Genomic DNA, 13,688 nt, shown 5'->3' on the forward strand with positions numbered 1-13,688 from the left:
TTATGATTCACTCCCCAAACAGCTTGCAGTTGATAGGAAAGTTTATTTCAGTTGGTTATACAAACCAAAGATCTCAAAGACATTACCTGACCTTAGGATAAATTACAGATAACATGGTACAAGGGATACCACTTTTAAATTATTACATAAACTCAGACCCAAAGATCTTTGGGAATTAAGTGCATGCTCCTGGCAAAAGAGAAAAAAAAATCATGCATTATTAATCAGGCCAATTTCTTCCCAGTCAGGAAGCACTTACCATCAAAGCTTTTCTGTGAGACACCACTGGGACGATAGAATCCAGATCGACAAGGACAGTCATAAGCTCCCAGCATGAAACCTCGGCCTTTAGGTGAAATACACTGAAAAGGGAAACAAGTAGCTAAGTATGATGAGGGTATATTAGCATAACAAAGATCAAAATAAAAACTGGCAGATGCTAGAATTTTGAAATAAAAATAGAAACAAGAACAAAAACAGAAAATGCTGAAATAAACCGAGCAAGTCAAGCAGCATCTGTGGAAAAAGAAATGTGTTAACATTTCAGGTCCAAAACCCTTCATCCTGAAACGTTAGCTCTATTTCTCTTTCCACAGATGCTGTCTTTTCTATTGAGCATCTCCAGCATTTTCTGTTTTTATTACTGATTTCCAGCGTCTGCAGTTTTTGATTTTCACCAGTTATTTAAAACCCATCTGGTTCATTCTACAAGGAAAGAAGTTTGCCAGCCTTGTGTGATTCTGTTTATAGGTGACCCCAGATGCACCAGCAAGGGCTGACTGCTTGCTCAATTTAATGAGGAATGGACAACGATTGCTGAAGTTCATACTCGCATCCCATGAATTACTACATTTTGAATAACCTGGCCGTGCGTATTACCTAAGAAAAGTTAGCTAGCAATTGCACCATGTTCGTATTAACAGAGGTACTAAATCTACATTGCTGACATTTATTGAAGCTGGAATCTGATACACAATTTTCCTCCTTCAACACATCAGATATCTAAAATGGATAGCCTCTTATGCTATCTATTCTTTTTTAACCTAACTTCTCTGAAACAGTTTTAGGTCTGCAGGGCTCAGACTAATTTCCAACAAAGTACCACTATTAGTTTTGTTGCTCACAAGACCCACAGAAGAGTTGAGAGAGCTGTAAAAAACCGCAAGGCTCTGAAATATGATCTCTTCCTGGCTTTAGTAGATTACAGAGTAAGCTGTTGGCTGCTGATAATAGCCAAATACAGTTTGCAAGAGGGAGACAAAGTTCTCCTGAGCAGTTACAAGGCTGCAAAACTGGAGTGCTTCCATTTCCTGTTCAGTTCCCAGCAATTCCCAATTTCACAGCCACTGGTTTCTGTGCTGACTGAGCTGCCTGCTGGAGACTAGCATAAATATTAATCTGGCTCCTGTGATGTCAACTAAACGCCAGTAGAAATCAAACCAAGGTTCAAGCAGAAAGAGTGCTGTGGATTTCTTGATAGGCAAAAGCAAGTATTTTTTTTGCAGGCAAACCCTCCAAAGTAAAATAAACAAAGTCAAATACAACCACATTCATGCTAAATAAATCTGATTTTGTAAAACAATGGACCAAAACCAGTCAATCAAAACAAAATAACTAAAAATTATTCACTGAAGGAGACTAATGAAGGAAAGGAAGTAACAAGAGTGTCACTCACATTGTGTTAGGCTCAAAGCATCATTGAGGCAATTCTACTAAGATTCCCCAAATTAAATGCTAAATTTGGGCCAAAAGGAGACAGCCTTTGAAGCATTAGCACTGCTAGTGATCTATGTTCAAACTGAAGAATAAAGGAATTGAAAGATATGATATAATAGCATTAATTGATGGAAACAAAAATGGGTTTGGAAAAACTTCAAAGCACCAGAGCTCCAGATTTCAACTAACATAACAGCTTGCTATATGTACAGTGGAATTCTTATGATTCTATTAAATGATGGGCATGTAGTGTCTGAAGTATAACAGAATAAATACACATTGTCAAGGTTATGTTGCAGGACAAGTTATCCAAAGACTGGGTGGTATGCTATGCAGGACTCATAGATATTGCTGCATCTAGTTCACTCAGTTGCTTTTTGACATCAATGGGAGCTGGTTCATGGAGTGCCAGTGAACATTTTTTTGAGGGCTCCCAAAAGGAATTTCAGTCATGTATGAGGCTTAAAAGCATCATGCAGCAGTGAATAAGACTTACATAAGGAAAGGACTTTTCCTTGTGCACTTTGCCATCACAAAATATGCAAAGGAAATCAGGACAAGCTGTGGTTAGCTCCTGGACAGAAGATCTCACCACCCTAGGATGTGAAGGTAGGGTATGGTTAAAGATCAGAAGGGACATTGGCACCATTTTGTAAGTGCATAGTTTGGTGGTAAGGCTTGGTAGGGTGCCAAGGCAAGAATTAAATGCCAAGGATCATGGTGGGGAAGGTAGTCAGTAATTGGACAAGGAATTTGGTGGTCAGTGGTCAGTTGGTCTGTGTGGAGATGACTAGGGTGTTGGCTGGGTCAACAGTCTGGATGGCTGGTAGTTAGATGAGGATTGCTGGTTTACACAGTGAGTTGCTGGTAAGAGTAGGGTGGGGAGTTAGTGAGTGGGGGTGAGTTGGAGCAACAGATTGGTGGGTGGAGGAAGGTGGTGCAACCTTAAGAAAGGGTACCATGGTGGAGGCGTTCAAGAGAAAGCCAAGTGAGTGACTTACCTGGGTTGTTTATCAATGCCAAAGAGAGACCTAATGAGGCATGCTGAATCAGCCCTTTCATGTCCTGTATTAATGTTCCACAGACAACACAGGTTATGCATATGCCAATGAAAAGCCCAGATGTAGCATCCAAGGAGTGCCACTGTTCATATGGAGGGTCCTCTGTGCATAACTGCATCAGGCCCATTAGGGCTAAAGCACGTAACAGGAACCAAGTACTATCACACACACAATACAACAAGCTGTTGTCCATCCATTAGCTGGTAGAAGATGTGCTCGTGCTACACTGCAATCTCCATGAGCTCATGGCTAAACTAAACTCAGAGTTCAGGCAGCAGAATTGATTCAATAATGTCATTAGGATCATGGAAATGTTCTGGGATGGAGGGAATTGGACACGATTGAGTGATATAGGTTAGAAGTTTAGGTGGGTAATTGAACTTTCACTTGATATTTTTGGTGGCACAAAGAAACTTCACAGAACGTTCTCTTAGAATATTAAGATTGCTTCAGTGTCTGTAAGGGTGAACATGTTTATTATTTGGGTAAGGAACAAATTTGATGGGGGAATGATTTTTTTTTAATTCCATGCTTTCTAAAAAAATGCTCAATGGTTTTGTGTCACTTTCCTATTTTAAGACACTTAAGCTAGATTAATGGTCACATATCCACAGCTGATATTCAGCAATTTAATCAGCTCTTTAGAAGTTGACAAGTTGAGAACAAATTTTCATCGAGAGAATTTTAAGCATTAAAATCAAATTCCTCTGTGAAGAAAATCAAAACTGCAGACACAAGAGATTTGAAATACAAACACAAAATGCTAGAAATGCTAGGTCAGGCAGCATCTGTGGAAAGAGAAAGAGTCAATGTTTCAGGTTGAAGATGCTGCCTGACCTGCTCAGTGTTTCCAGCATTTTCTGCTTCTGTATCTTTATGCAGATGCAGGCTACCAAATCGCAGTATAACTCTGAATCAGAAATCCTGATGGCTTGATATCTGGTTCACCAGGTGATGCTTGCCACATCCCCATCCACTCACCAGAGCCCTGGTTCCCACATTCCCTGTCCACTCAACCTGAACCCTGTTCCATGCTCCCTGTCCATTTGTTGGGTCCCTGTTTTCCATGCTCCCATCCAAAGCGTCACACAGCACAGAAACAGGCCCTTCAGCCCACCACACCCATGCTGTCCTTTGTACCTATTCACACTATTCCCATTTACCAGTATTAGGTGCACAGCCTTCTATGCCTTGGCGATTCAAGTACTTGTCTAGATGCTTCTGAACAGTGGTCTCCACCACTTCTGCAAGCAGTGTGTTCCAGATTCCAACCAATCTCTGAAAAAATTTCCCCCCAGATCCCCTCTAAATCTCCTACCTGTCACTTTGAACCTATATCTTCTTGTCTTTGACACACCCACCATGGGAATAAGATTTTTACTATCTCCCCTATCTATTCCCTCACAATTGTATATATCAGATCACCCCCTCAGCCTTCTCCACTGCAAGGAAAACAAATCCAGTCCACTTACCAGGGCCCTGTTTTCTGCACTCCCCATCCATTCACTCAGGCCTGGTTCCTGCTCCCTCTGTCCACTCACTGGAACTCTGGCTCTCTCACTTCCTTCCACCTTTCCAGTTCCCCAGTTCCCACTCTCACTGGAAGCTTAACTGGTTCTGTTTCCCACACTCCTTTTGAACTTACTGGGTTCACTGAAATGTTATTGTGTAAGATTATTTGAAAAATGTGAATTAAAAGTACATTGGAGTATTAATTAAATAATGTCTGAAGGTACAGAAAATCTGCTAGTCCAGCACCATTAAACTCCATAGCATGCCAGACTAATGGAGTTTTACTATCTTTGTTTTCTTTTAATGCATATTTTCAGGAACACACAGTTCAAATGTGCTGGACTATGTCAAAACACAGCAGGATATCTAATTAAAAAACAGGTCGAAATTTGATGTTCAGCAAATAAAACAGAACCAATAGAAATTGAACATGAGGATCCAGTCCATTTGTTGAGCTACAGAACTTCAAGACAAATGGAAGTGAGACAAAAGAAAAATTGAAGATGCAGGCTTGCAATTAATTAGGTTGATCTTTAACCAGTGCAGGTACCATAACAGAGCAGAGATGTTTTCTCTTATTATTCTTCTTAGCCAAACCCTCAGGATTGAGCATGATGTCCTTCCATTTCAGTTCCGTGAGTTCTGAGTTAGCTGATGAAGCCAATGTGGGTCCTGCAGACTCTTGTCACAAGCAGGGCAGGAGGTGATTGGTGGGGTGGGTGGGTGGATGGCCATGGTGCTACTTTTGCCATTTATACTGGGGGTTCTGCATGCCCCCAATTAATGTACTCAAGAAGCCCAATACCATCCTAAATGCTCCATAAACTGGTGGAGATATCACATTTTTTTCAAGGAGACATTGAAAACATCATTGAATTGTTTCTTTTATTCCATTGGTTACCTCTTGCTGGTACTGAGCTAGGAATAGAGTTTTGGGAATTTGGGATCAGGCATGCAATCAACATGACCTCCCTATTGGTGTTGACTGAGTAATGAAGGTCTCAGTGTTGGGATATTGGCCTAGGAAAGTTCACTGATGTTTGTCCCCTCATCCTGCCACTGGATTTGAAGAATATTGCAGAAACTGTGTTGGTGGTATCACTCCAGTACTTTGAAGTGCCTGGTGTAAGGAGTCCATGTTTTTAGAGTGCAGCAAGGCAAATGTACAACAGCCAGAATGTAGAACTAATCTGAAGCTAATGCAGAAGCAAAATATTGTGGATGCTGGATATATGATATAAAAGTACAGAAATGGCTAAAATACTGAATTGGTCAGGCAACAAAAAGAAAATTAGAGTTCACAGAATTGATAAAATTCATTGTCCTGAAATTTTATTTCCATGGATGCTATCAGACCTCCTGAGCATTCCCAGAACAAGAAACTACTGTTCTGCTTTTGAGTGTGCATGATAACCTGGAAAGACTGTGTAATGAATTGACCTGTATGATCAGTTTGTAAGACAAGCTTTTCACTGTACCTCGGTACAAGTGACAATAATAAACCAATACCAATAACGGATAGGTTTGGAAAATAACATCAGTCTTAATGAAGTGCATGATGAATAAAGAAAGTGAATTAACAATATTATTAAAAGTAGACAATGAGCAGGCAAATTTTTCCTAATGCGTGTTTATTTCCTCATTAGCCAGTTCATGAAGTCTATTCTTTGATAAGTAGCAGATAATGTACAATGTGTCAAAATAGTAAATTTTAATTTTTTAAAAATTTGGTCATGGGATGTGGTTATCGCAGGTATTACTGACATTATCATTCAGCCCTTCACAGTCAATCATATTGGTGTGTCTGGTGTCATATATAGGCCAGTCTGGATAAAGATGTCAGACTTCCTTCCCTGAAGGACATGAGTGAACCAGATGAGTTTTTAATGACAATCTGATAGGTTCATTGTTATTATTATTGAGAGTAACTTTTGTATTCTTGACTTATTCATTCTAATTATGCAGTGGAAACAATGCATCTCTATTTATTATTAATTAAAGCAATAACTAGCAAATCAATGTAACGCTGCTACAAACTACAATCTGTGATGGAATAAAATGCTGTGACAGTTTGCTCAAAATAAAGATATAATTAAAAGGATTGTTAAATTATTTAAATGCATCACATTATCTGGAACAATTGTCATTACATTTTTATGAAGAGTATAAAGGTAATTTTAAATAAAGGATGTGATCCATGAACACTGCATATGTGTGCATACACTACCTGTGAACAGATGCATTCAGGTATGGAGTCTTGTCACTTTAAAAAACTTTCCTTGTTCTTAAATAAGGCCCTACCTAAATTTCAGAATGAATTTCAGAAATTTGCAGAAAATGAAATAAAATTGTGTTTTGTCAAGAGTATTACTTGCAAAAGTCTGGCGATATATTTGTTTCGGGGGGTGGGGGGGGGGTTGCAGAATGCTTAAATCACGTGAACACATTTGATACTTTATAAAAACACTTTCTACTTTGTTGACTTGTGGCTCCTGTTGAGAACCAGATGTTGTCCTTACTCTGCCAAGAACCATCATTCTCCAGTGAGGACCAAGACTGAACCCGGCACTGATGGCCTAGTTCAAATAATTGCAGTAGAAGACTAATAGTGCCAAATCTGCAAATATTGCAGAATTACAATTTAATAGTGACTTAAATTTTAAGCCCATCACAGAGTTCCATGACAGTAAATTGAATGTGCATATCTTCTTCCTCTACTTCTTCTTAGGTAGTTTCTCACGATCGAGAGCAACTTACTTCCACTCCAGTTTTGTGGGGTCTGAGGTGCCTAATGAGGCCAATGTGGGGGAACTGCAGGTCCCTCCACATTGGGGGCAGGTGGTGGCTGATGGGGTGGGAGGCTGGGAAGTTTTTGAGAGGTTCCTCTCTTTCTGCCACTTACACAGGGCCTCTGTGTGCTCTCAAAGAATGACCTTGAGGTTCTTAATAGCATCCTGCATGCTCCATCTTCACTTGGAACAATGTCAGGCCAGAGATTCCCAGGAGACAATGTGGACATTTAATTTCTTAGAGTGGTAGAGTCATAGAGATTTTCACCATGGAAGCAGGCCATTTGGCCCACCACATCCACACACCCATCCACACTCATCCCAGCTCTCAGAACTTGGCCCATACCCTTCTATGTCTAAACGATTCAAATGTTTATCTCGAGACTTCTTAAATGCTGTCTTCAACCACTATCTTGGGCAATGCATTCCAGGTACTCAGCACTCTCTGGGTGATAAAGGTCCCTTTCATATCCCCTCTGAATCATAGTGTCATCAAGTAATACAGCATGGAAACGGGACCTTCAGCCCAACTCTTTCATGCTGTCCAAAGCGCCCACCAAACTCGTCCCATTTGCCTGCAGTTGGCCCATATCCCTCTAAAACTTTCCTATCCATTTACTTATCCAAATATCTTTTGAATGTAGCCTCAACTACTTTGTCTGGCAGCTCATTCCATACATGTACCACCCTCTCTGTGAATCTTTTCCCCTTTATCCTAAATCTCTATCCTCTTGTTTTGTCTGTCTCTGAGATGGGGAAAAACTTCCTGCCACCTACCATGTCGATACCCTTCTAAGTTCTATATACCTCAATCATGTCCCTTCACCTCTGCTGCTCCAGGGAGAACAAACCTAGCTTCTCCATTCTTTCCTCATAACTGAAATGTTCCATCCCAGGCAACATTCTGGTGAATCTGCTTTTACACACTATTGCATCTTTCCTATTGTGTGGTGCCCAGAACTGCATGCAGCACTCCAGCTGTGGCCTAACCAAAGTTTTATAAAGTTCGAGCATAACTTCCCGGCTTTTGTATTCAATGGCCCAATTAATGAAGGCCAGTATCCCATATGCTTTACTGGACCACATTATCTACTTGCACTGCAATCTTCAAGGATCTCTGGGCTTATGATCCTAGGTCTCTCTGTTCATCAATGGTCCCTAAGACTTTATCATTCATGGTATTTGTCCTAGCCTCATTAGTACTCCCAAAATGAATCACCTTATATTGAGCTGGATTGAACTCCATTTGCTATTTATCAGCCCATTTCACCAACACATTGAAATCACTCTGAAGCTTAAGACTACCCTCCGCATGATCACGACTCTGCCAATCTTTGTGTCATCTGCAAGCTTACTGATCATGCTTCCTACATCCACAATTCAATCGTGTATATTAGAAACAGCAAAGGTCCCATTGCCAATCCATATGAAATACACCACTAGTAATAGGCATCTAATCACTAAAACTTCCCTCGACTATCACCCTTCATCTCCTATTGCCAAGGCAATTTTGGATCCAGTTTGCCAAATGGGCTCTAACCATTTGGACCTGTCTCCCATGTGGGAGCTTATCAAAGGCCTTATTGAAATCCATGTTAACCATATCTATTGCTCTTCCCTCATCAATACACTGGGTTACCTCTTCAATCACGTTGGTTAGATAGGACCTGCCTGAACAGTGCCATGCTACCTTTCTCTGACTAGTCCCTGCCTTTCAAAGTGATCATTAATCCTGTCCCTCAGCATTTTTTCCAATACCTTCCCTACTACTGATGTTAGGCTCACAGGCTGTAGTTGCTGGGCTTTTCCCTGCTGCCTTTCTTGAAAAGGTAGACCACATTTCATGTCCACCAGGTAACAGGAACATCATAGAATATAGGACATAGAACACTACAGCACAGTAAAGGCCCTTCGGCCCACAATGTAGTGCCTTCCCTCCCACATAGCCCCCGATTTTTCTATCATTCATGTGTCTATCTAAGAGTCTCTTAAATGTCCCTAATGTATCTGCCCCCACAACCTCTGCCGGCAGTGCATTCCACACACCCACCACTCTCTGTGTTAAAAACTTACCCCTGACATCCCCTTAATACCTTCCTCCAATCACATTAAAATTATGTCCCCTCATGTTAGCCATTATCGCCCTAGGAAAAAGTCTCTGACTGTCCACTCGGTTGATGCCTCTTATCATCTTGTACACCTCCATCAAGTCACCTCTCATCCTCCTTCGCTCCAAAGAGAAAAGCCCTAGCCCGCTCAACTTATCCTCATAAGACATGCTCTCCAATCCAGGCAACATCCTGGTAAATCTCATCTGCACCCTCTCTAAACCTTCCACATCCTTTCTATAATGAGGCAACCAGAACCGAACACAATACTCCAAGTGTGGGTCTGACCAGAGTTCTATAGATATGCAACATCACCTCGCGGCTCTTGAACTCAATACCCCGACTAATGAAGGCCAGCACTCCATACACCTTCTTAACAACCCTATCGACCTGTGTGGCAACCTTGAGGGATCTATGAACGTGGACCCCAAATCCCTCTGTTCCTCCACGCTGCTAAAAGTCCATCCAAATCTTCACTTCTGATCAGCAAGGATTTAAAAGTCTCAGTTAAAGCCCTAGCCATCTCTAACTTTGTCTCCCACAGCATCTTGCGATGGATCCTATCTGGCCCTATGGATTTAACCACCTTTTAAGCCCACTAAAGCATCAAGAACCTCCACCTTAATTATTGAGACTAGCACTAGACCATTACCTTCCCCTTCACTGAATCCTTCAATAATAAAGTCTGTTTCCTCAATGAATACTGATGAAAAGTATCAATTTAGAACCATTTTTATACTTCCCGGCTCCACATACAATTTGCCCCATTTATCCATAATGGGCCTTACTCTTTCCCTGTTTATTCCTTTGCCCCTAGTATACTTATAGAACAACTTCGTAGTTACCTTAATCCTGTCTTCTAGTGATATTTTGTGAGCCTGTTTGCCTTTCTAGTTTCATTTTGGAGCACTTTCCTCCAATTTTTGTACTCCAGACGGGCCTCACTCATCTTTAGTTTCCTGTACCAGCCATATGTTTCCTTTTTACCTTTTTATCCAATCCTCAATAAACTTCAACGTCCTGGGTTCCCTGAACTTCCTGAACTTATTACCCCTGGCTTTTACCTTTACTGGAACATGTTGGCCTTGAATTCTTCCTACTTCTCCTTTGAATATTTCCCACTGTGCAGATGTAGACTTTCCTGCAAGTCAATGATCCCAGTCAACCTTAGCCTGCTCCTGTCTTATCCTAATGAAATTGGCTTTCCCCCAATTTAAGACATTTATTTCTGGTCCATCCCTATCTTTTTCTATAACCACTTTGAAATATATGGACTATTCTCAAAGTGCTCCCCCATTGACTCTCCCTTCACTTAACCAGCTTCATTGCCTAAGATAAAGTCCAGTAATGCATCTTCCCTCATTGTTCTTTGACATACTATGTCAAAAAGCTCTCTTAAACTCATCTCAAAAATTCTGCCCCCACTGAGCCTTTTACTCTCAGACAGTACCAGTTAATATTCAGGAAATTAAAATCCCCTATGCTGTAACCCTATTTTTATTGCATCTCTCTACTATATCTGTCTACATATCTGTTCCTCTACCTCATGTGGGTGGCACGGTAGTGTAGCGGTTAACATAACGCTATTACAGTGCCAGCGACCCAGGTTCAATTCCCACCACTGTCTGTAAGGAGTTTGTACGTTCTCCCCGTGTCTGCATGGGTTTTCTCTGGGTGCTCCGGTTTCCTCCCACATTCCAAAAACGTACAGGTTAGGAGCTGTGGGCATGTTGGCGCCAGAAGAGCGGCGACACTTGTGGGCTGCCCCCAGCACATTCTCAGTAACGCAAAAAGATGCATTTCACTGTGTGTTTCGATGGACATGTGACTAATAAATCAATATCTTAGCTTATCTTATGTGGACTATAGGGAGGTCTGTAACACACCCCCAGCAAAGTGACAACACCCTTTTTATTCTTAATCCCTACCTATATATCCTCCTTTGAAGAGACTTCTAGGATATCCTCTCTTAATACTGAGCTCAACCTTGAATCTTTTTCCTGTCTGCCTGGTAACCTCTTTCCAGGGCAGAGCTTGGAAAACAGTGTCTGTTTTAGAAGCCTGGTGTCAGGTAAACAAACAACTTGGCCTGCCCTACATAGCTATCAGAGTGCAACTAGGGCTTCAGTATTGGAGATGTTGGCTTGGAAGAGGGTACTGACATTGAACATAGAACATAGATCATAGAACAGCACAGTGCAGGAACAGATCTTTCGGCTCCCCATGTCTGTGCCATCTATGATGTCAAATTAAACTAATCCCATCTGCCTGACTATGGCCTGTATCCCTCTATTCCCTGCCCATCTAAATCACTCTTAAACATTGCTATCCTATCTACATCCACCATCTCCCCTGGCGGCCCATTCCAGGCATCTACCACTTTCTGTGTAAAAAACTTGCCACATCTCCGCATATCTCTTTCAAACATTCTCCCTCTCACCTTAAATCAAATGTCTAGCATTGGACAATTCCACCCTGGAATAAAGACTACCTACCCTATCTACGCCTCTTATAATTTTATGTACTTATGTCAAGTCATCCCTCAGCCTCCGATGTTCCGGAGAAATCAATCCAAGTTTGTGAAGCCTCTCCTTACAGCTAATACTCTCTAATCGTGGCAACATCCTGGTGAATTCCTTCTGCAGCCTCTCAAAAGCCTCTGCACCCTATCTGTAATGCGGTGACCAGAACTGCACACAATACTCCAAATGAGGCCTCACCAAAGTTTTATACAGTCGCGACATGGCTCCATCGCTTGCCAGCTCCTGTCACACCCCTCCTCCTCACCTCTTTATACCAGCTATCTCCCCTTTACACTCTCAATCCTGATGCAGGCCCTCGACCTGAAACATCAACTATCCCTTTGCCTCCATAGATGCTGCCTGATCCACTGAGTTCCTCCAGCAGTTTGTTTTTTGCTCCATATCCCAGCATCTGCAGACTCTTGTGCCTGCGAGATGACTTCCCAACTTTTATACTCAATGCGATGACTGATGAAAGCAAGCATGCTGTATGAATTCTTTACCACCCTATCCACTTGTGTTGCCACTTTCAGGGAGCTATGGACTTGCAGTTGGTTTGCTTATCTGTGTAAAATCATTCAAATTCACTGTACCGATAACTCCAGTGTAGTACTTATACAGAGAAAAGTAGGATGATATCAGTTAACTATTCTTTTGTAAGCAATCTTCTGACCACCATTTATTGGTGTTGTTACCATTTTATCGTGCAGGAAGCAATGATAAATGCATTGCTGTTGTTTACTGTGGAATCCCAGAAGCCTAAAAACATTATGTTGCTACTTATGATAGAAATAAAGGTATCCAGCAGTCCTTTCATTTACTTTCCCGTTCCTAAATGAGCACAAAACTGGTTAGAACCAACTGCTCCAGCATAACCGAATGGAATCTCTCCAGAGACGACAGTGGTAGACTGGTTTTGGACTTCAGCAAATAAGCGTGGGGGACAGTTTCACTATAACCTTCAAAAAAGGTCCACAATATTCCATTATTATCCAAGGTCTGTTGACTGGTAACTAAGCTTCCATGAGATTTCTCACTTCCTATCGCTTATTTTCCCTATATAAACTGTTTGCATAAAATTTCCATGCTAGAGAGCTGAATATCTGTGACCAAAATGTTCAAGTAACTCATTTACCAGATTTGAAACACCTCTCCCACGATAAAAGCATGTCCACTGCTCATTTGTTTCTGCCTCATGGATGTAGCATTAGATAAGTAATGTCAGAAAGGAGATGCCATGCTTAATGTTATACACTAGGTCATTGATGAGGATGTTTGACTAGAATATACAATCTACCAAGGCAGTACACTAACATGAATATCAGTTTGTCGGAAACAATGTTCCTCTTCTTTTAGGCCTTCCTTGCTTAATACAACTGTGGCTGGCCTCGTCCCATTGGAAAAATCAAATTAGGTAATCACTCTGTGGAGTACCTGTGTTAACTAGTCAAGGGTATCTCTAAGCTTCCAGTTGCCTGTCACTTTAATTTTTCATCCCACTCCCACTGTGACTTATCTGTCCATGGATCCCTGCACTGTTCCCAGTTCTGATGAAGGGTCTTTGATATGAAGATATCCACAGATGCTACCTGACTTGCTGTGTGTTTCCATATTTCATTTTTTTCACTCTCTGCAGCCTTTTGATAGTCATTCACTTTATATGCTGGTAAAGGACTAAACTTCCCAATACAGCTAATTTAGCATATCCTTGTCAATATAGAAGAAGTTTCAGTTCTCACTCCTGCCAATCATTCATATCATTATGCCATCTCAGAATCACGAGCTCAAAGTGTCACAGATTAATTGGTATGCTTTAAATTAAATTGGAAACCTGACAGTAGTTGTTTGCTTTTATCAAGTTGCAATAACTTCATTAACTGAAGTTAATAAGATTTGACATGTTCTGCTAGAGGACTGCGGTTATCTGCATTTGACCCTATCAGCTCCCCTTGAAAGGGTGTTGATGCTTTCCAGTTTGAG

General features: G+C 41.2%; 1 protein-coding gene across 1 annotated transcript in view; it reads right to left on the minus strand.

The window, feature by feature from the left end:
• Positions 1–13,688, minus strand: part of gpr158a (G protein-coupled receptor 158a) — a 414,329-nt gene that overhangs the window by 173,692 nt on the left and 226,949 nt on the right. The window contains exon 3 of the mRNA XM_052016756.1: positions 260–362. Within this exon, the coding sequence (XP_051872716.1) occupies positions 260–362 (103 nt within the window). The remainder of the gene's footprint in view (positions 1–259; positions 363–13,688) is intronic.

The sequence above is a fragment of the Pristis pectinata genome, chromosome 5 (genome assembly GCF_009764475.1).
Source record: "Pristis pectinata isolate sPriPec2 chromosome 5, sPriPec2.1.pri, whole genome shotgun sequence".
Lineage (NCBI taxonomy): Eukaryota > Metazoa > Chordata > Chondrichthyes > Rhinopristiformes > Pristidae > Pristis > Pristis pectinata.